The 22,883-nt window shown below is 43.4% G+C and overlaps 1 protein-coding gene across 5 annotated transcripts in view; it reads left to right on the top strand.

The window, feature by feature from the left end:
- KMT2A (lysine methyltransferase 2A) overlaps positions 1-22,883 on the top strand; it is a 77,622-nt gene that overhangs the window by 39,125 nt on the left and 15,614 nt on the right. For 2 of the 5 annotated variants that reach the window (XM_059416238.1, XM_059416225.1), the window contains 19 exons: positions 870-1,001; positions 1,564-1,677; positions 5,457-5,603; positions 6,225-6,320; positions 6,554-6,674; positions 7,760-7,873; positions 8,503-8,687; positions 9,946-10,119; positions 11,037-11,147; positions 11,451-11,524; positions 12,136-12,329; positions 12,656-12,762; positions 14,061-14,198; positions 15,218-15,376; positions 15,623-15,740; positions 15,862-15,940; positions 16,974-17,134; positions 17,333-17,515; positions 17,726-21,968. In XM_059416238.1, the coding sequence (XP_059272221.1) occupies positions 870-1,001; positions 1,564-1,677; positions 5,457-5,603; positions 6,225-6,320; positions 6,554-6,674; positions 7,760-7,873; positions 8,503-8,687; positions 9,946-10,119; positions 11,037-11,147; positions 11,451-11,524; positions 12,136-12,329; positions 12,656-12,762; positions 14,061-14,198; positions 15,218-15,376; positions 15,623-15,740; positions 15,862-15,940; positions 16,974-17,134; positions 17,333-17,515; positions 17,726-21,968 (6,650 nt within the window). Of the gene's footprint in view, positions 1-869; positions 1,002-1,563; positions 1,678-5,456; positions 5,604-6,224; positions 6,321-6,553; positions 6,675-7,759; positions 7,883-8,502; positions 8,688-9,945; positions 10,120-11,036; positions 11,148-11,450; positions 11,525-12,135; positions 12,330-12,655; positions 12,763-14,060; positions 14,199-15,217; positions 15,377-15,622; positions 15,741-15,861; positions 15,941-16,973; positions 17,135-17,332; positions 17,516-17,725; positions 21,969-22,883 lie in introns of all 5 variants that reach the window. The other 3 variants (XM_059416232.1, XM_059416215.1, XM_059416244.1) reach the window with 2 other exon arrangements.

The raw sequence follows: 22,883 nt of genomic DNA, 5'->3' as shown, positions 1-22,883 counted from the left end.
ATGTCCACTATGTTTATTATGAGGAGAGAGAGGTCTTGAAGAATCTTCTGGCTAGGGGTGCCTGGGTGTCTCAGCCCGTTGATTGTCTGACTCTTGATTTCTGTTCCGGTCATGATCTCAGGGTATCGGGATCAAACAGCATAGAGTTTCCCTCCACATTTCCCTCTGCCCCTCTCCCTATGAGAACATGTGCTTTTTTCTCTCTTTCTCAAATAAACAAATTAAAAAAAAAAAAAAAAAGTTAAAAAAGAAAGATTCTTCTGGCTCATTCTGCCGTCTCTCTATGCCCCCGTAATGGTGTGGTGAGCATCCTTGCTAGTGCACCAGCAATGCGAAAGAGATGCAGATACCAGGGTCTTAAGAAGCCTTGCTCCAAGGTCATTGTCTGGCTTCTAACTGATAAAGCATGGTTACCCTGACGAGTTGAAATCACTGATGGTCACAGAGCTGCGAACACTGCTATGACCATCCGTTTTAGCAAGAGTGGAATGATCAGCCCCAGGTTCGATGTGCAGCCCAAAGATCTAGAAAAATGATTGAGAAAATGGCAGAATAAACTGCTCCCATGCTGTCTCTTTGGTTTTATTGTGCCAACAACCTCAGCTGGCATCATGGACCACGAAAAAGCAAGACAAGAACCCATAAGAGGGAGAAAGTCCCGGAATTCTTCTAGGGCTATAATGCATACATAAAATGCCTCCATGGAAAAAGGAATCTGAAGGTTAACTCTCTGTGTCTGTGGAATACTTGTGTTGGAAGCGTGGTTTCCAGAGCTCTTAATTAGATTGGTTGTTTGCATTATTACCTGTTGCAAAAGTGTGGGCAAGTGGGATGTGGTTTTGTTCTTTATCCATCTTCTGTCTCTATAGGAAAAGCCACCTCCAGTCAGTAAGCAGGAGAACATAGGCACTTTGAACATCCTCAGCACTCTCTCCAATGGCAATAGTTCGAAGCAAAAGATCCCAGCCGATGGAGTCCACAGGATCAGAGTGGACTTTAAGGTAAAAGTGTTTTGTGACCATGTAGCATGTGGAGCGTGATGGGCTTCAAATCAGAAAAATGGTGTTATCCAGGGTATTGATGAAAGAGGGGGAGTTCAGCACCCCGTCAGGGGTGAGAGCTCCCCGTTGGCAGGTGGGTTCAGGTGTGAGAGAGCTCTGGTCCGTGTTGTGAGGTCACCATTTACGAGCAGACAAATGAACGCTGGCACCAGCCTGAGCGAAAAAGTGCATTTGGATGAGAACAGCGTCTGAGGAAATAATTCTTTCATGTGAGAATTCTCCGACCATGATGATTGCTTGAATCAGCAAAGCTCTAAGGAAAAGTCACTCCTGGGGTATCTTTGCATTCTCGTTAACATGAATTAAACCAATAGGTGAGCATTTTAACAGTTAGTGTCTGAAACGAGCAGTTTTTAAAGCAGCAGTTAACTCTTGAACCCACTGAAATGAAGTCTTCTTGCCACTCTGGTGTCACTCGGAATTGATGTTTGCTGGCCTTGTTCTCGATCCAAAGCTGTGTCTCCAGAACACTTGCATAAACGATCTGTCTCTCTCTCCACAGGAGGATTGTGAAGCAGAAAATGTGTGGGAGATGGGAGGCTTAGGAATCTTGACCTCTGTCCCTATAACACCCAGAGTGGTTTGCTTTCTCTGTGCCAGCAGTGGGCACGTAGAGGTAAGAGGAGCTGCTTCTCAGTACCCCAGACAGTTGAATGGTAGATGATTTTGCTGTGATGAAAGAAATCATTTCTTCTGTCTTGTTGGTATGTAGCAGGTACTATCCTCTCTTTATTTTTGATCTTTTTTTTTTTTTTTTTTTTTTTAAATAATCATTGGGGTGCCTGTGTGGCTCAGTGCTCGGGCATCTGCTCTAGACTCAGGTCATGATCCCCAGGTCCTGGGATCAAACTCCATATCAGGCTCCCTGCTCAGTGGGGAACCTGCCTGTCCATCTCCAGCTCCCCCTGCTTGTGTTCCCCTCTCTCGCTATGTCTCCCTTTGTCATCAATAAATAACATCTTTAAAAAAAATTTTTTTTTAACTAATCGTTATGCCCAGTGTGGGGCTTGAACTTAGAACCCAGAGAGCAAGAGTCGCACTCTCCGCCGACTGAGCCAGCCGGGCACCCCTACTGGCCTCACTTTAATCCAGCTAATGAAATGCTTCAGAAGTTTTTTTATAGATTTCATGAAGGAATCTGCTTCTTAGTAGAGGAGCAGAATTACTGAGTGTAAATGTTTTAATGGTCTCATCTCTTAAATGCACTCTTTTTATTAGAGTTCTGATAGTTCTGCTAAATGTCCAAACATGGCAGAAATTATACAGTGCACTTCTGGAAAAAGAAATAGCTATCTTACATTAACTGTCAAAATCCCCTTGTCTATAAAGAGCTCTTAAGCAATTAATAAGAAAAAGGAACAACGCCCAGTAAAAATAAATAGGCTGTGGACAGGAATATGTAATTCACAAAATGAGAAATAAAAACATGGTGAGCAGGGGTCATTAAGCCTTCTGATGACCAAAAATTGGACATTAAAGCATGATTAAAAAGATCATGTGAGAAGAGGTGCCAGCTGGCTCATATGGTGGAGATTGTGAGTTTGAGCCCCACATTGGCCATAGAGATTGCTTAAAAAAGTAAAATCTTTAGAGACATTGGGTTGGCACAGTTGATTAAGAGTCTGACTCTTGGTTTCAACTCAGGTCATGATCTCAGGGTTGTGAGATCGAGCTCCCATCAGCCCGAGTCTGCTGGAGATTCTCTCTTTCCCTCTCCTGTCCCACCCCCCCTCAGTAAATAAATTAATAAAATCTTTTTAAAAAAATAATGTGGGGGGAAAAGGATCATGTGGAAATAGGGACTTCCTATTGGTGGAATCTAAGTTAGTTGCAGTCTTTCTTTCTGAGGAAACTGTTCAGAAATACATATTTATCCTTAAAATGAACATACTGTCTAACCCAGCAGTGGCACTCAAGGCATTTATCCTAAGGATATAATTAGAGAAATCAACAGATAGGTATATGCATGCGTAGGTATGTGTGATTATATGTGTGTGTACAATACATACATATATATATGTGATAAACCCTTCTGTATGTATATATGGTACACACAAGGGTTTTTATTTCAGTACTGTTCATGATGATAATAAATAGGAGACAACCTAAAGTTTGTCAGTAAGGGGTGGGAGTCTTTAATCATAGGATATGCATATAAGAGTAAAGATAATAATAATAATAATAATATAGATGGATAGTGACATGTCCATGATACATCACTGAGTTAAAAGAGCAGGTTACAAAGTAGTATATGTAAAGCGTGATCCCATTTTGGATTTTGGACATTTTTTTAAAAGTGTATATGCAGAAAGAATGGAAGGATTTACACCAAAATCTTGAAAATGTGATTGGATTAGGAGTTCCTTGTTTTCTCTTTCTTTTTCTTTTTTCTTTTTTTTTTTTTTTTAAGATTTTATTTATTTATTTGACAGACAGAAATCACAAGTAGACAGAGAGGCAGGCAGAGAGAGAGGAGGAAGCAGGCTCCCCGCTGAGCAGAGAGCCCGATGCGGGACTCGATCCCAGGACGCTGGGATCATGACCTGAGCCGAAGGCAGCGGCTTAACCCACTGAGCCACCCAGGCGCCCCTCTCTTTATTTTTCTTTATCCTTTCGAGTCTTTTGCAGTGAGTATTTGCAACCTCTGCAATGAAGAAGTAAAAGCACGATTTTAAATCAGAAGCAGTAGCTTGTCACTCATACAGTCCTCACTTCCGGAATACCTCCCTAGCTTGTTACTTTATCACATGTGTTTTAAGGTCATGAAGAAATCCCAAGATGAGATTATCATGTACGTATTGAGCAATCAGGCAGACTCACTAGCTAAGAGATTCAGTCCTGCCCACTTGCTATGTTAAATTGTATGCTAGTAAAATATAACATATAGTATATTTATTATATTTTATATATATAGTATAATATAATACCATTATAAATTATGATATTCAATCATTAAGCAAATATTTTAGTGCCTACTATGAACAATAACATTGTTCCAGGTGGTGGGGCTGCTTTAGATAATATTGACATTAAGAATATTCAGTTCACAAATGTCAGGGCTTTACGGTATCTCTTTTGCTCATAATCTTAATGCTTTCCCTCCACACATATGCTGCCCACAGGAATAACTTGTAGCTCCAGTCCTTCAACTTCTGTGATAAAACGGGTTTTTTTCTTTCAGAGTATAATTGCTTTAATTTAAATTGTGTAGTTGTGCACAGCAACCGCATGGGATTCCTAAAAACTGAGCTAGAGATTGACTAGCTCACTGCCTGCAGCATACTCCTGCTAAAGTGTAACCAGTGTTTGATGAATTCTGATATTTGAGGTTTGTTTGTTGGTTTTAAGATTGATTGATTGATTGATTGATTGATTTTGCGGGGGTGTGGGGCACACAGTGGGGACAGGCAGAGGGAGAGGGAGACTCTGAAGCAGAGTCGCGGAGTGCAGAGCCTGATGCCGGCTCCAACTCCAGCCCAGGACCATGAGATCACAGCCTGAGCCCAAACTGAGTTGAGTGCTAATCCAACTGCGCCACCTACAGATCCCTAGACATTAGAATTTTTAAAAACTTTCTATGCTGACGTTATTTCAGATTGGCAGAAAAGTTACAAGAGTAGTACAAAGAATTCCCATATACCCTTCACCCACATTTCCCAAATGTTCATATGTTTATTTGCTTTATTCTTTTGTGTGTCTGTATTTTACAAAGTGAGAAATAAAATATGTACATACATTTTATATATATAACACATTTTTTTCTAAAAATTGGGAAGTTGTAGAACTGTCCTTTTACATCTAAATATTTTACTATGTATTTTGTAAAACCATGGGCATTCTCTCATATCATCACGGTATAGCTGTCAAAGTGTGGAAATTAACAGTTACTGTTATCTAATATATAAACCTTATTTAGCTTTGACCTGTTGTCCCAATAATTCTGCTATGGCAAAAGAAAAGTCTGGGTCATCCTCATTTAAATTTTTAAAAACTCCTTAACATGAAAATAACATTTCTACAATTAGAGATGGAAAGGACAAACGAGAGCTTGCAACTGTCTTTAGTATCTTGTAGGAAGCCTTTAACCCTCCCTCTTTCCCCCTTCCGATAGCTCTTGCTTGTACCTCACCTTCGGCACTTGGTGCATTCTGGTAAATCTGGGATTACATTTATTTTGTTACTTTTAAAATTCTACCATTATTACTTTAGGCCCCTGCATCTCCTGCAGTGCCTAATCTTGTGCTTTTTTTTCATAGTCATTGCTAAATGATTATGTGTTAAATTAAAAACACACACCGCCCCCATTGGACTCCTAAAGCCTGAAGTCTGTAAATAGCATTTGGTTGATGTCTCTACATGTTATTTGACAACTTCTATATTCCGGTCTTATCCTAGTTTGTGTATTGCCAAGTCTGTTGTGAGCCCTTCCACAAGTTTTGTTTAGAGGAGAACGAGCGCCCCCTGGAGGACCAGCTGGAGAACTGGTGTTGTCGCCGCTGCAAGTTCTGTCATGTTTGTGGAAGGCAGCATCAGGCTACCAAGGTATAAAACTAAGTAACAGAACTTTTTAGAGCATTACTCTCTATCTCTGTTTTTGCCTTTTGGTTTAGGGTTTTGTATCTATATTTTTCCTCCACTGACAGTCTGTTCTGACTATTTAATTGGGTATAGTTCATTGCCTATTTTTATGTTTTAATTTAGGGAATATAGGAGAAAATGTGGCATTAGATTAAAATCCCCCCCAAAACTGCAGTCTGCCTGATAAGAATATTCATTTGGGTGCCTTTGGCAGGACACAAGTCCCACTGCTTTCTTTGAGAGTAAAATAATTTAGGAGACAATGTAAATTGTTCTAGTGACGTGCGATACTTACTTGAAGGTGAATATGAAATGGACACTAAATGCTCATCTGTGTGTGTGTGTGATAACCACTTTCTTGCCTTCATATTTCCTTCCTTTTTTTTTTTATTGGCATATAGCAGACGTATAATATGTGAGTTTTAGGTGTGCGACTCAGTGCTCACCATGAGATGCACAACTGTCACACATTATGACAGTTTCGTGGACTGTATTCCCTCGTCTGTACTTCTCATCTCTGCGACTTAGTTACTTCATAACTGGAAGGGTGTACCTCTTCATCCCTTGCCTTTGTGTTCCCTACAGCAGCTGCTGGAGTGTAATAAGTGCCGAAACAGCTATCACCCTGAGTGCCTGGGACCAAACTACCCCACCAAGCCCACCAAGAAAAAGAAAGTTTGGGTGAGTACCCATATGACGCTGTTGGAGAGAGAACTGACGTTGGGGCTCTTGGGCTTGTAACGGGGATCCCCTTGCTGGAGTATGTCCCTGTGACCGTTTTTCGGTCTCATTATTAGGAAGAGCCAACCCAGGAAAGAGGTCAACTTGAGAAACGGATTGCGTATGAGGTCTCTTTAAATGAGATGAGCTCTTAAAAATAGGGAATTCCCTTTGAATTTTTTTTCCTTTTCCAGATCTGCACCAAGTGTGTGCGCTGCAAGAGCTGTGGATCCACAACTCCAGGCAAAGGGTGGGATGCACAGTGGTCTCACGATTTCTCACTGTGCCACGACTGTGCCAAACTCTTTGCTAAAGGTACTTTAAAAAAGCCAGTTTTGTCAACTTGTAGAAGTTGTTATTTGGTGTTTTGAAGGAGAACTGGAGACCCCAGTGCAAGGAAGTAAAAAGTTTTATCTGTCTTGTCAGGGACACCATCTAGACCCATTTACTAAGTTCCTGATCTTGCTCTTTACAGCGGAGTATTACAGCAACTAGAAATGCTTTGTTAACTTATATGGGAAGAATTAAGGGGACTTTTTGTAATAACTAACCACAGAAGAAATGCTCTAAGCTAGTATTTCCCAGTGTGAGGTATAGACATTTGATTGTTCCAGAAATGATTTTAGTAGTTACGCTAGAAAAATTTAACCTAATAACTCATTTTACTGACTTATGATAATAATGATACAGAGTTTACTATTGAATGTATTTTAAAGTAATCTATTAAGTAAAGAATAACAGAGGGGGAGTACCTGGGTGACTCTGTTTGTTGGGTAAGCATCTGCCTATGGCTGAGGTCATGATCTCAGGGTACTGGGATAGAGTCCCATGTTAGGCTCCCCATCCAGTGGAAAGCCTGCTTCTGCCTCCTGCTGCTCCCCTGCTTGTGCTCATTCTCTCTGTCAAATAAATAAATAAATAAATAAATAAATAAAGCTTGGAAAAAAAAAGAGTAGTGGGAGTGCATGGATAAAGCAAATTGATGAAAGCTATCATTTGTGTTGAATTTTAGGAACTGCTGCTCTGAGCTCTAACTTAAACCACTAAGAATAAGGAGAGACTGTAAATTAACTGCTTTTTTAACCCCACCTCTTCACCTCTTTTTGAAAATACAAACCTTTCTTTGGAATGTGTCAGAGAGAACATTCTCTCATTCTTTTTCTCCTGTGTTCTTTGTAAACTCTACCTCGTGACCTTCAAAAATGAGTCTCAATAAAATCAGTGGCATGTTCTAAGAGCTCAGGAAAACCTGGATACTTGACAGATGTGTGAGCGTTGCATAGTAGGTCCCTGCTGGCACCTGTGAGCAGCTGCAGAGGAGAGCTGGCACACGAAGCTAGGGCCTGGGAGGCACTGGTGTGTAAGCCAGAGCACTGCTGAAAAGTGTGCTTTGCTTTCAGGGAACTTCTGCCCTCTCTGTGATAAGTGTTATGATGACGATGACTACGAGAGTAAGATGATGCAGTGTGGAAAGTGTGATCGCTGGGTCCATTCCAAATGTGAGAATCTTTCAGGTACAGAAGGTTGGAGTCTTTTTATTACAGTTTCTTCTTGCTTGGTACATTTATAGCCCCCAAAGTAATTTGTAAACATAAAGTTATGGCCATGTTGTTGCTTGAAGTCTTCTGAAATTTCCACCTCTATAAGCACTTTCTTGTCAAGCTGTGCTCATTTATCATGAACGTATCCCTTTAAAGTATGTATTTGCTGTGTTTTGTGGGTACCTTAACCTGTTGGTTATCCTGGGCAAGCGTTAATAGTGTCCCTTCCGAGATCAATATGTGCTGGGTTCCTAGGGGACGTTAAGAGTCCTGCTGCCGGGGGCGCCTGGGTGGCTCAGTGGGTTAAGGCCTCTGCCTTCGGCTCAGGTCATGATCCCAGGGTCCTGGGATCGAGCCCCGCATCAGGCTGTCTGCTCCATGGAGAGCCTGCTTCCTCCTCTCTCAATCTCTGCCTGCCTCTCTGCCTACTTGTGATCTCTGTCTGTCAAATAAATAAATAAAATCTTAAAAAAAAAAAAAAAAAGAGTCCTGCTGCCGTCCCCAGGGTACAGCTTTGTATTAAGTTCAGGGGAGTAGTGTCCTCTTCTCCCTCTCTACCACCCTTCAGAGCACCTCAGCATTGTGGGTTTTTGTTTTTCTAGATGAGATGTATGAGATTTTGTCTAACCTGCCAGAAAGTGTGGCCTATACCTGTGTGAACTGCACCGAGCGGCACCCTGCAGAGTGGCGGCTGGCCCTGGAGAAGGAGCTGCAGATCTCTCTGAAGCAGGTTCTGACAGCTCTGCTCAACTCTCGGACCACCAGTCACTTGCTTCGCTACCGACAGGTCGGCCCTGGGAGTTCATTCTTGGGCGGGTTCAGCCAGCGAGGGGGCGTTCGTTTGCTCCATTCTTCATTTACTTTTATAAACTTACTTGCTTTGGCTTTCAGCCATTAAGAAAATCTTTAGGGGGAGGGCACCTGGGTGGCTCAGTGGGTTAAGCCTCTGCCTTTGGCTCAGGTCATGATCTTGAAGTCCTGGGATCGGATCAAGCCCCGCATTGGGCTCTCTGCTTCCCCCTCTCTCTCTCTGCCTACTTGTGATCTCTGTCAAATAAATTTAAAAATCTGGGGCACGGGGCACCTGGGTGGCTCAGTGGGTTAAAGCCTCTGCCTTCGGCTTGGGTCATGATCTCAGGGTCTTGGGATCAGGCCCCACATTGGGCTCCCTTCAGCAGGGAACCTGCTTCCTCCTCTCTTTCTGCCTGCCTCACTGCCTACTTGTGATCCGTGTCTGTCAAATAAATAAATAAAATCTTTTAAAAAAAAAGAAAGAAAGAAAGAAAACCTTTAGTACTGAGTAGGACGTTCTCTGGGGATTTTCTTTGCTATTACTAATAAGAAATGTGTATTTTATACTCTGAGGGCTCTGGGGGGACAGCAATGAAAGGCTTCAGTGAAGAATAACCTGATCAGAGTTGCTTTTTAGAAAAAAAAAAAAAGATTCTGACTGGAGAGGGAGGAAGGATTGGCGAGGACGGAGGCTAGAGGCAGGAACGGTGGTCAGAAAGCAGTTAGAGTAATCTGGATGAGAGGGAGAGTGGTGGCCTACTCTGACAGTCATGGACTATCACTCTGGGAAATCCTGAGGGCTCCTCAGGGCAGAATTTGTAAACCACTAGTTTTCATCCATTGAAGTTGTGAACTGTACGTCTATGGAGTAGTCATTGGAAATACAAGGTAAAATGTTGGAAAAAATGCACGGATAACTTGAACTCAGAGCTAGGCTGCTGCTTTATCTCCTCATAGAGCTCCATTGTTTGAATAGGAAAGTTTGCCATCTCTGTCTCCCTCAGAAGGAACTGGACAGTTTCTATGTCTTCATACTCCATTTGGAAGTTCTAAGTTTATATGGTCAAATGATTACAGAACGGGCTCATTCTAACGCCCTTTTTCTGTTATTTAAAAAATCTGTGCTTATTTTCATGTTCTTCAAGTTTTATAATATGTATCATTCAGTACCATCTTTATTAATTTGAATAGAATTTTCACCAATGCCTCATTTTCAGTGTTACATAAAAGAAACCTGTCTTTCCTGGCAACAGGCTGCTAAGCCTCCAGACTTAAATCCTGAGACGGAGGAGAGTATACCTTCCCGCAGCTCCCCAGAAGGACCAGACCCACCAGTGCTTACTGAGGTCAGCAAACAGGAAGATCAGCAGCCCTTAGATCTGGAAGGAGTCAAGAGGAAAATGGACCAAGGGAACTACACATCTGTGGTATGTCTCTACCAACATTTCAAATGCCGGTTTAACTCCTTTGGGTCTTTGGGGGACGAGGCTGGGAGTAAGCACCAAGAGATGGTGTGTATTATATTTAGAAATGTCGTGTGGATTTAAATACCTAAAAATATATGAGTTCTTTCAGCTCTGTGTTTCAGAAGATGGGAAGGTAGTGTCTCAAAAGATTATTTTTTAATTTGGCTGTCATCTGAGTTCTCTGAATATCATTTTTTATTAAAACTGTTTATGGAGGGGTGCCTGGGTGGCTCATTCGATTAAGCCTTTGGCTTGGGTCATGATCCCAGGGTCCAAGGATCGAGCCCCACATTGGGCTCCCTGCTCAGCAGGGAGCCTGCTTCTCCCTCTCCCTCTGCACCCCTGCTCCTGCTCTCTTATATCAAATAAGTAAATAAATAAAAATCTTTAAAAAAAAAAAAACTGTTCATGGAAAGATGCTAATGTGAAGTTACTTGGTTTGCCTCTCTCAAAATCATGTCTAAATATTGTATTTTTCTATATAAGATACGCATTTATAAAAGGTATGTTTTAAAGTTATGGTTTTAAGAATGTATGGGAATGATTATCTGTTATCTCATGATCCATATTTGCTGTTCAGTTGTTTATTTTAACCCAAATAAATAAATAAATAAAAAGTTATGGCCCTCTTTGGGTTACTTACTGTGATAGAACCAGTTTATTTGCATGCTTGCCTTATTAGCCTGGCTTCTCTTGACTGCTCCAAGTTAATTGTGAACTGACTTATAGAGACCTCTGCTAAAGAGACATTATACTGCATTAAAATAGGGTGTCCATTTTCTGTTGGCTCTCTGGGCTGGGTGATTTAGGAGGGAAGAGGAAGTGGTTTTGAGAACACACTGTTTTATGAATAATTAATACTTTGTTTTCGTATACAGTTGGAGTTCAGTGATGATATCGTGAAGATCATTCAAGCAGCCATTAATTCAGATGGAGGGCAGCCAGAGATTAAAAAAGCCAACAGCATGGTCAAGTCCTTCTTTATTCGGGTGAATGATATTAATAGTTCATGTTTTTAATGCTTATCTATGGGTAATTACTCCACGAACAGAATGGATTTGTTCTCTTCTCCATTTTGTTTTGCTCTATGTGTAAAACATCTTTTGGTTTAACTCATTCCTCTGATTCTTTGGGAGGAAGTTGGTGAGGTCACCAGAGTGGGTGGATCTTTCCCTTGGTGGCCTGAAATCATCCTCGTATTGACTTAGAAGCTGGTGTGAAGTCGTTGGTTTTCTGTGGTTTCCTAATGAATGTTCACATGCTTACATTTTGTTTGTTTGCTTTTTTGTTAGCAAATGGAGCGTGTTTTTCCATGGTTCAGTGTCAAAAAGTCTAGGTTTTGGGAGCCAAATAAAGTATCAAGCAAGTAAGTAAATTCAGGATTACTTTTTTTTTCCACCTTATCAGCTAGAAATCAGAGTTCTAGATTAAGGTTTCTTTAGACTAGGTTTTAAGATTAAAAATTAGTCTGTTGAAATGCCTTTTCAGTGCTGATTTAGAGCTAATACTTAATGGTTATTATAATCTATCACCCCTCTTTTTTCTTTATTATATTTTTTGCAGCTTGGCTTAACTTGGGGCATAGGTACAATACACGTGCTTCTATGTGTAGCTCGGTATTCAGACTTGTAATAGTTGGGCTCTGTATTACTCAGTTCAAATTGTGCTTACTATTGCTCTTGATTCTCCATATTTAACCTTAAGTTTTTATTCCAATAAATCCTTTTGATTCTTTGGGAAAGTTATCACTTGCTTCTGGAAGTTTAACCAAGAGTCATATATCAAGAATATGTTTTTTTAAAAAAATAAAGCCCTGTATATTTAAAGAGTTTTCAGATTCTGTGGCTTGTCCTTATATTCTGTGAATGGCTTATGCATGGGGCTGTGACCTGATGATATCAAGAATTTGATTATTTTGTATAGTTCCAGGTATATCATAGGAGTTCAATAAATGCTTGTTGAATCAATTATTTTCAGCAGTGGGATGTTACCAAACGCAGTGCTTCCACCTTCACTTGACCATAATTATGCTCAGTGGCAGGAGCGAGAGGAAAACAGCCACACTGAGCAGCCTCCTCTAATGAAGAAAATCATTCCAGCTCCCAAACCTAAAGGGCCTGGGGAACCAGACTCTCCAACTCCTCTCCATCCTCCTACACCACCAATTCTGAGTAAGGCACCAAATGAGTCATTATCCACTTCTCTCTAGATGCAGCTGATTAACTCTGTAAACGTAAATTTAATGTACTTGCATGTTGGAAAGACATTTTCAGGTCCATCCTTAAATGTAATAAAATCATTATTTTTGCCTAGCTTGGCCTGGTAACAAGAAATCGACATAAATACTCTTAACAGATGGTGAGATAGCATAACTTTGAACAGTTTTTGAAGGTGTTTATTTTATAAGCCACAGCCTATTTAAGCCAAATTGGTTTTTTCTTCCTGAAAATCAGACCTAGTATTGCCGCTTTTAACTGGATGTATTTTGGGTTCCAAGGTACTGATAGGAGTCGAGAAGATAGTCCAGAACTGAACCCACCCCCAGGCATAGAAGATAATAGACAATGTGCATTGTGTTTGACGTATGGTGATGACAGTGCTAATGTAAGTACCTTGGCGAATGGGGTCCTACGTAGCAGATGTTCCTGTGAACTGTTTGGTCCTTTGTGTCTTAATTCGATGACTGGGTGCCATTTATTTAATGAATGTTTGTCACCTAGCTTATAGCACTTGTGGTCTTTTTTCTATAACTGATTAAGTTGATTTAAAAGATGTTTTGCAGGGGCGCCTGGGTGGCTCAGTGGGTTAAGCCGCTGCCTTCGGCTCAGGTCATGATCTCAGAGTCCTGGGATCGAGTCCCGCATCGGGCTCTCTGCTCAGCGGAGAGCCTGCTTCTCTCTCTCTCTCTCTGCCTGCCTCTCCATCTACTTGTGATTTCTCTCTGTAAAATAAATAAAAAAAATCTTTAAAAAAAAAAAAAAAAAAAGATGTTTTGCATTGGGGCACCTGGGTGGCTCAGTTGGTTAAGCATCCAACTCTTGATACCAGCTCTGGTCTTAATCTCTGGGTGGTGAGTTTAAGCCCACATTGGGCTCCACACTGGGCGTGAAGACCACTTAAAATTTAAAAAAAGAAAAAAAAAAAAGATGAGTTGCCTTAAATTAACCTATTGATGTCTGGTAGTTTCTACAGGAGACTTCTCAAAAAGATTTTGTGAAAGTCAGTAAAGTATGTAAGTTTGTGTATGAAAGGCTTTGTTTAAGGTAGGCAGGCAGAATGGTTAAGATCCCCAGTTCTGGCGGCTGCCTGATTAATTTCTGTGCTCTCTGAGGAGTAAAGGAAATAATGCTTATGAAGCTTTATTTAGTACTGGACACATAGTAAGCGCATAATAAAAAGGTTATTTGTTTATTTATTTATTTATTTGACACAGAGAGAGATATCACAGGTAGGCAGAGAAAGAGAGGGAAGCAGGCTCCCCGCCGAGCAAAGAGAGCCCAAAGTGGGTGTTTATCCCAGGACCCTGAGATCATGACCCGATCTGAAGGCAGAGGCTTAACCCACTGAGCCACCCAGGTGCCCAAAAAAGGTTTTTTAATGCAAGTTGAGAGGACTGGCTTTGAAATACGGTTTTGAAGAAATTAGTGCACACTTTCATAAATTTACCACATACTGCTTGTGTTTTGATTCGCTATGTTTATAAAATATTTCCTGCCTATGGATTCTAGAAAGGTGAGAGGTGGAAACAGAAAAACATTGAGAAATGAGTTTTGATTTTTGTGTGCATCCCCAAGTTAAATAATTATTATTGATGTTATCTTGACTGAGGTAAAGCTAATACCAAGGATACCTACTTTGACATTATATTCTTTAAAGAAAAAAGAAATCTCTTGATTTCATAGGATGCTGGCCGTTTGCTTTACATTGGCCAAAATGAGTGGACACATGTAAATTGCGCTTTGTGGTCAGCAGAAGTGTTTGAAGACGATGATGGATCACTAAAGAATGTGCACATGGCTGTGATCAGGGGCAAGCAGCTGGTAAGACCTGGTGTAAATGTTATGGAAAAGATTCCCCTCAGTTTCCAGATGTTCTCTCTGTGGCTTCATGATACTTCACTGAGGTTTTACATTGCCTTCAGAATGGTTAGCCAGCGACAAATGCTGGTGTATACTGTAGGCAAATTGCTACTCTGACCTTTGGGGGTTGGTGCATAAGAAATAGAAGACAGAGTGTTACCTAGTTTGGGAGACAATTTAAATGTGCAAGAAAGGTGTTACTTTATTAAGTGATTTAGACAAAATGATCTTGGAGGTCCCAGTTGAATCACTCTATGGTTCCATAGGAAAAACCCACATAAATACACTCACAGGAAAAGGATGAAGGAAATGATCAGTAGATGCTGAGAATCGTCAGAAAAGGCCATGAAGGAGTAAAATTTTAAAAGCTATACTTTGAAAGAGGGGAGATGAAGAATTATCAGAAAGAAAGAAAGAGAGAGAAACAAAAAGCCCATGTAGATTGTATGGCGAGCACAAACAAGTCTTCTGTGGAGAGGGGAGCCCAGACTGTGACTGTGACAGAATAAGGTGGTGACATTCAGGCTTGCTGAAGGTGATCTTTGAATTGTGAAATAAATTGTAATCTGTTAAGTCTAGTAACTAGAGAACCCTTGTGTTTCTGCCTGGTATAATCTTTCTAGAACTGAATTCTTTTGGATATAGTAGCCTTCTTGTAAGATGATGTTTTTAGAATCAGTCCTCAAAGTTCTATTTTCTATAAATCATTCGTGCATCCTAAAAACAAAACTTTCTGTTTAAGTTCTAAATCAAAGTGTAGTCTTTACATTTAATAGTTTCAGGGCCCCAGGGACAATGGGAGAGAGAGGATTTGTAGACGAGGCTTTAGGGTTCGTATTAGTTCTCTGTAATTCAGCTGATTACCAATAAAAAAATGACTTGTAGGAAACCCAGAATGGGGTAGTTCTACAGAGGAGAAGGAAAGTGGCTTAAAACATCTGAAAGTCTGACTTAGGCCTCTGTTTTCTCTGGATGGTTAGAGATGTGAGTTCTGCCAAAAGCCAGGAGCCACCGTGGGCTGCTGCCTTACATCCTGCACCAGCAACTATCACTTCATGTGTTCTCGCGCCAAGAACTGTGTCTTCCTGGATGATAAGAAAGTGTATTGCCAGCGACATCGGGATCTGATCAAAGGCGAGGTGAGAGCTTTGTTGCTTTTCGAATTCTATAGGAGTTCAGGGAAAATAGGCTGGAAGCAGCAAGATGGTAAGCTTTGCTTCACCTTACTACTCTGTGTTCCTGGAATCGCCTTCTGAGAGATGGCAGTCCTCCCGTGAAACAGCACGGTGATTTTGAGAGGCTTTGCACTTGTCCTTAGAGACAGTCAGTATCACATGGAATGTGTCAAGGAATAGGCTGTCGTTAACAGCTGGGTTTTGTTTTAGGTGGTTCCTGAGAATGGATTTGAAGTTTTTAGAAGAGTGTTTGTGGACTTTGAAGGAATCAGCTTGAGAAGAAAGTTTCTCAATGGCTTGGAGCCGGAGAACATCCACATGATGATTGGTATGACGCAAGGCCCTGGCCGGGCGAAGGCTCGCTCTGTCGCTGGAGCACTTCCTAGTCTTTGGGTATAAAGTGAGCCTTCTCATTACCTCCTCTCACCCGTTCTTCTTTCTTTGATCAGGCTCCATGACAATTGACTGCTTGGGAATCCTGAATGATCTCTCTGACTGTGAAGATAAGCTTTTTCCTATTGGATATCAGTAAGTAGCAGCATGGAGCCAAGACACCAGCCCCCACAGCTGGGGCATCCTGAACAATGAGTAGCTCGTTGAATGGAGAGCTGCTTTTAATCACCACCTAAAATTCACTACTTTTTTGCTACTTTTTGTAGATTGGGACAAAAGTATCCTTTTATGTGCACTAAATCCAGTTATAAAAGGAATGTATTATTGGCATACTTTCAGAATCATTTCCAAATAAAACCTAAATTTAAAAAAAAAACAAAAAAACACAAGGTCAGTCTCTTTTAAGATTCCACTTGAGTTCCATCTATCTGGATTTAAAGGTCCCGATTGTTGTAGTGGATCAAACACCTCAGGCCTCGGTCCTCAAGCTAAAAATATAAACCCCCACAATAATGATCATATTGTCCAGTGAACATTTATCCTCTCTCCTACGTGAAGCAAATGGCTTAAACTTTTAGCGGGCTGACAGTGTAAATTTAAAACTCCCTTTCTGTCTCTCCCATTTTGGAGTCTCATTTTGCTATCTATACACCAGTTTATTTTGCATTCCAATTCTGGCAACACAGTCTGTATGTTGAGCTGGCAGCTCTTTGTATAAACCAGGCTCCGTCAGTATCCAGCAGATCAGAAGCAATTACACTTCCCTTGTCTTGTGGGGCTTTTCTCCCAAAGGGGACACTTCAGGTTTGCTTTTTCCCCCTCTGTGTATACGTTGGGAGCTATGGTAGTCCCTTCCTGAAGGCCAATAACTATATCTGGCAGTAGATGTTAGTATTTTCCTTTCTCTGCATTTTTAGGACATTTTACTATTTTTGTCTCCTGCTTATGCTACAATAAAAAAAGATTTGGTGCTGTTTTTGAGAGGCTAGGAAAAACAAACAACTTCAGAAACCCTGGAACACCCGAGCCAAGGGTCTTATAATAAGAATCAGTGATGTAAAGCTAAATTCTGTAAATCGGGGAGCCAGGAGGAGAAGAGGCTTTGGCAGATGTTCGTCTCTGTTTCTGTCCTGTCACTCACGGGGATTTGTGTGGGTTTGTTTGCCAGGTGTTCCAGGGTTTACTGGAGCACCACTGATGCTCGCAAGCGCTGTGTGTATACGTGCAAGATTGTGGAGTGCCGCCCCCCGGTGGTGGAGCCGGATATCAACAGCACCGTGGAGCACGATGAAAACAGGACCATCGCTCACAGTCCCACGTCTTTTGCAGGTGGGTCTTTAATCAGGTGGGACTCGAATTAGATTTGGGGGAATACTGTGACTGAAGGTGGGGAAAGTCGTCTCTCTGGGAGATCTCATTTGTTTGTATTTCGATCTTTACCTAACAGCTTGCTTTGTGTTGGTTCATTTGATACTTTAATTGGACCTTTTTATTTTTTAAAGTAAGAGTTTTTCTTTCCTACCACAGAAATTTCATCTAAAGAAAGTCAAAACACGGCTGAAATTCTAAGTCCTTCCTCACCAGACCGACCTCACTCTCAAACCTCTGGCTCCTGTTTTTATCACGTCATCTCAAAGGTCCCTAGGATTCGAACACCTAGTTATTCTCCAACACAGAGATCCCCTGGCTGTCGGCCGTTGCCTTCTGCAGGTAAAGGACTTATCTCATTGACTAACTTGCCCCAAAAAGGTCAGCTCAGAGATGAGCTTGTCATTCTTCCAGGCCTTAGTGGCTTTGCTCATTGAAAATCTTAATTTGCAGCTTTCAGTTATAAGCCACTGCCAAGTCATTGAAAACAATGGCTACCACACATTCGTTCTCTCTGTAATAGATTTTATTACTTTTTTCTCTCTTGTTCAGGAAGTCCTACCCCAACCACTCATGAAATAGTCACAGTGGGTGACCCTTTACTCTCCTCTGGACTCCGAAGCATTGGCTCCAGGCGTCACAGCACTTCTTCCTTGTCACCCCAGCGGTCTAAACTCCGAATAATGTCTCCAATGAGAACTGGGGGTACTTACTCCAGGAATAGTGTTTCCTCAGTCTCCACCATCGGGACTGCCACAGATCTTGAGTCAAGTGCCAAAGCAGTTGATCATGTCTTAGGACCACTGAATTCAAATACTAATTTAGGGCAAAACACTCCCACCTCTTCAAATTTGCAAAGGACAGTAGTTACAGTGGGCAGTAAAACCAGCCACTTGGATGGGTCTTCCTCTTCTGAAGTGAAGCATTCCAGCGCTTCAGACCTAGGATCCAAGAGCTGCTCTTTGAAAGGAGAGAAGACCAAAGTGCCAAGTTCCAAGAGCTCAGAGGGGTCTGCCCATACTGGGGCTTATCCCGGCATTCCCAAACTGGCCCCACAGGTTCATAATACAGCACCTGGGGAACTAAACGCTAGCCAGATCGGCACTTTTGCTGAACTCTCTTCAGGGCCGTATTCTTCTAAAGAGGCCCTCTCCTTCCCCCCACTCCATCTGAGAGGGCAGAGGAACGATCGGGACCAACACATAGATTCTAACCAATCGGTAAACCCCCCTCCCAATGAAGATGCGGGAGTTAAAACCTTGAAGCTCTCTGGAGTGAGCAGCAGATCGTCCATCATCAACGAACACATGGGATCTAGTTCCAGAGACCGGAGACAGAAAGGGAAAAAGTCTTGTAAAGAAACTTTCAAAGAAAAACATTCCAGTAAGTCTTTTTTGGAACCGGGTCAGGTGACAACTGGCGAAGAGGGAACCCTAAAGCCGGAGTTCGTGGATGAGGCTTTGACTCCTGAGTTTATGGGGCAACGGCCATGTAATAATGTTTCTTCTGATAAGATTGGAGACAAAGGCCTCTCCATTCCGGGAGTCCCCAAAGCTCCATCCATGCAAGCAGAGGGATCTGCCAAGGAATTACAGACCCCTCGGAAGCGCACAGTCAAAGTGACACTGACACCTCTCAAAATGGAAAGTGAGGGCCAGTCCAAGAATACACTGAAGGAAGGGAGCCCTGTGTCCCCTTTGCAAGTAGAGTCTGCCTCTCCCACAGAACCAGTTGCAGCCTCTGAAAGTCCAGGAGATGGTCCAGTGGCCCAGCCAAGCCCCAATAACACCTCATCCCAGGATCCTCAGAGTAACAACTACCAGAATCTGCCAGTACAGGACAGAAACCTGATGCTTCCAGACGGTCCCAAACCTCAGGAGGATGGCGCTTTCAAGAGGAGATACCCCCGTCGCAGTGCCCGGGCACGCTCCAACATGTTCTTTGGGCTCACCCCGCTGTATGGAGTGAGATCCTACGGTGAAGAAGACATTCCATTCTACAGCAGCTCCACTGGGAAGAAGCGGGGCAAGAGATCAGCTGAAGGACAGGTGGATGGGGCTGACGACCTAAGCACCTCCGACGAAGATGACCTGTACTACTATAATTTCACCAGAACAGTGATTTCCTCAGGTGGAGATGAGCGGCTGGCATCCCATAATTTATTTCGGGAGGAGGAGCAGTGTGACCTACCCAAAATCTCCCAGTTGGATGGCGTCGATGACGGCACAGAGAGCGATACTAGCGTCACGGCCACCACGAGGAAAAGCAGCCAGATTCCGAAAAGAAATGGGAAAGAAAACGGAACAGAGAACTTAAAGATCGAGCGACCTGAAGATCCCAGTGAGAAAGAACACGTCATTAAGAGTTCCGTTGGCCACAAAAACGAGCCAAAGATGGATAACTGCCACTCCGTAAGCAGAGTTAAAACCCAGGGACAGGATTCCTTGGAGGCTCAGCTCAGCTCACTGGAGTCAAGCCGCCGGGTCCACACAAGCACCCCATCAGACAAGAACCTCCTGGACACCTACAATACTGAGCTCCTGAAGTCAGACTCGGATAACAACAACAGTGACGACTGTGGGAACATCCTGCCCTCGGACATTATGGACTTTGTACTGAAGAACACTCCCTCCATGCAGGCTTTGGGCGAGAGCCCGGAGTCCTCTTCGTCGGAACTCCTGAATCTGGGTGAAGGTTTGGGTCTTGACAGTAATCGAGAAAAGGACATGGGTCTTTTCGAGGTCTTTTCCCAGCAGTTGCCGACAACAGAGCCTGTGGACAGCAGTGTCTCTTCCTCCATCTCGGCAGAGGAGCAGTTTGAGCTGCCTCTGGAGCTGCCGTCCGACCTGTCTGTCCTGACCACCCGGAGTCCCACTGTCCCCAGCCAGAATCCCAGTAGACTGGCTGTGATCTCCGACTCAGGAGAGAAGAGAGTAACCATCACAGAGAAGTCTGTGGCTTCCTCCGAAGGCGACTCGGCACTGCTGAGTCCAGGAGTGGATCCCACGCCCGAAGGCCACATGACTCCCGATCATTTTATCCAAGGACACATGGACGCAGACCACATTTCCAGCCCTCCCTGTGGTTCAGTGGAGCAAGGTCATGGCAACAATCAGGATTTAACTAGAAACAGTAGCACCCCCGGCCTTCAGGTACCTGTTTCCCCTACTGTTCCTATCCAGAACCAGAAATATGTGCCCAATTCTACCGAGAGTCCTGGCCCATCTCAGATTTCTAATGCAGCTGTCCAGACCACTCCACCCCACCTGAAACCAGCCACTGAGAAACTCATTGTGGTTAACCAGAACATGCAGCCACTTTATGTTCTCCAAACTCTTCCAAATGGAGTGACCCAAAAAATCCAATTGACCTCTTCTGTTAGCTCTACACCCAATGTGATGGAGACAAATACTTCAGTCTTGGGGCCCATGGGAAGTGGTCTCACCCTAGCCACGGGACTAAATCCAAGCTTGCCAACTTCTCCATCTCTGTTCCCTCCTGCTAGCAAAGGATTGCTCCCCATGCCTCATCACCAGCACTTACATTCCTTCCCTGCAGCTGCTCAAAGTAGTTTCCCACCTAACATCAGCAGTCCTCCTTCAGGCCTACTTATTGGGGTTCAGCCTCCTCCAGATCCCCAACTTTTGGTTTCAGAAGCCAGCCAGAGGACAGACCTCAGTACCACAGTAGCCACTCCATCCTCTGGACTCAAGAAAAGACCCATATCTCGTCTACACACCCGAAAGAATAAAAAACTCGCTCCCTCTAGCACCCCTTCAACCATTGCCCCTTCCGATGTGGTCTCTAACATGACCCTGATTAACTTCACACCCTCTCAGCTGCCAAACCACCCCAACCTGTTAGAGCTGGGGTCACTTAATACTTCATCTCACCGAACTGTCCCCAACATCATAAAAAGGTCTAAATCTGGCATCATGTATTTTGAACAGGCACCCCTGTTACCACAGAGTGTGGGCGGCACAGCGGCCGCGGCGGCGGGCGCGTCTACCATAAGCCAGGATACTGGCCACCTCACCGCGGGGCCTGTGTCTGGCCTAGCAGCCGGTTCCTCCGTCTTGAATGTTGTATCCATGCAAACCACAGCAACCCCTACAAGTAGCGCGTCCGTTCCAGGACATGTCGCGTTAGCCAACCCCAGGTTGCTCAGTACCCCGGATATCGGCTCAATAAGCAACCTTTTGATCAAAGCTAGCCAGCAGAGCCTGGGGATGCAGGAGCAGCCTGTGGCCTTGCCGCCAAGTTCAGGAATGTTTCCACAACTGGGCACCTCACAGGCTCCGGCTGCTACAATGACAGCGGCGTCTGGCATCTGCGTGCTCCCCTCTGCTCAGACTGCAGGCATGACAGCTGCTTCGCCTTCTGGAGAAGCGGAAGAACACTATCAGCTTCAGCACGTGAACCAGCTCCTTGCCAGCAAGACTGGGATTCTCCCTTCCCAGCGTGAACTTGATTCCGCACCAGGGACCCAGGGATCTAACTTCAACCAGACAGTAGATGCCCCCAACAGCATGGGGCTGGAGCAGAACAAGGCCCTATCCTCAGCTCTGCAAGCCAGCTCTGCTTCTCCCGGGGGCTCTCCGTCCCCTGGACAGCCGTCAGCCAGCCCCTCAGTGCCGGCTCCCACTAAAACCAAACCAAAAATCAAACGGTTTCCGCTGCCTTTGGACAAAGGGAATGGCAAGAAGCACAAAGTTACCCATTTGCGGACCAGTTCTTCTGAAGCACACATTCCAGACCAAGAAGCCAACACGACGTCCCTGACCTCAGTCACAGGGTGAGAGATTGAAATACTAGCTACCCTGGGTAGGTGGGGGTTGTTTTTGCTCTGAACGAGAGGCTGCTGGCCTGGCAGTTTCCTGGGAAGGACACTCTTCCATCCACGTTGCATTACTTGGGGGTGTTCCGGGTATTGACTTTGATTTTTTTTTTTCCTCCTCACAGTGGTGATTTATAGAGCAAAATTTAGTTTCCTCCGTGGGCAGTTTGTCTCTTGGAGAGAACCACATCTCTAATTACTCTTTGCTCTGATTTTTTTTTTTTTTAAGATTTTATTTATTTATTTGTCAGAGAGAGAGAGTAAGCACAGGCAGACAGAGCGGCAGGCAGAGGGAGAAGCAGGCTCCCTGCTGAGCAAGGAGTCCAATGTGGAACTCGATCCCAGGACGCTTAACCAACTGAGCCACCAAAATCAGGCGTCCCTAAATTTTTTTTTTTTTTTTTTAAGTGGAGGGTGGAGAGGGCCGAGGGAGAGAGAATCCCAAGTAGGCTCCATGCTCAGAGCGGAGCCTAGCATGGGGCTCCATCTCACGACCCTGAGATCATGACCTGAGCAGAAATGAAGAGTAAGAAGAAGCTCAGGCCCCCTTTGCTCTGATGTAAAACAATGGCTTGGCTTTTTCGCTTTGGGGGTTTTGATGTAGCTTTGGGGTTTTTTTTTTGTTTTTTGTTTTTTGTTTTTGCTGAATCTTAGGATACTGAGGGACAATGATTATTCCTGTCTGGAGGGCAAAGCCAGCTGTCATAGATCCTGATGAAGTTCTTTTTAATTAGTGTCGGGGTGTAACATGCCTGGAATATACAAGTGAAGTTTTACATACGTATGCACCCATGTAGCCCCATCGAGATCAGGAGATAAAACATCCCTAGTGTTCCAGAAGGCTCCTCGTGCCTTCTCTTCGACAGAATGCCC

The sequence above is a fragment of the Mustela nigripes genome, chromosome 1 (genome assembly GCF_022355385.1).
Source record: "Mustela nigripes isolate SB6536 chromosome 1, MUSNIG.SB6536, whole genome shotgun sequence".
NCBI classification, from domain to species: Eukaryota; Metazoa; Chordata; class Mammalia; order Carnivora; family Mustelidae; genus Mustela; species Mustela nigripes.
The sequence above is the reverse complement of the archived record's forward strand: the minus strand, read 5'-3'. Positions and strand labels throughout refer to the sequence as shown.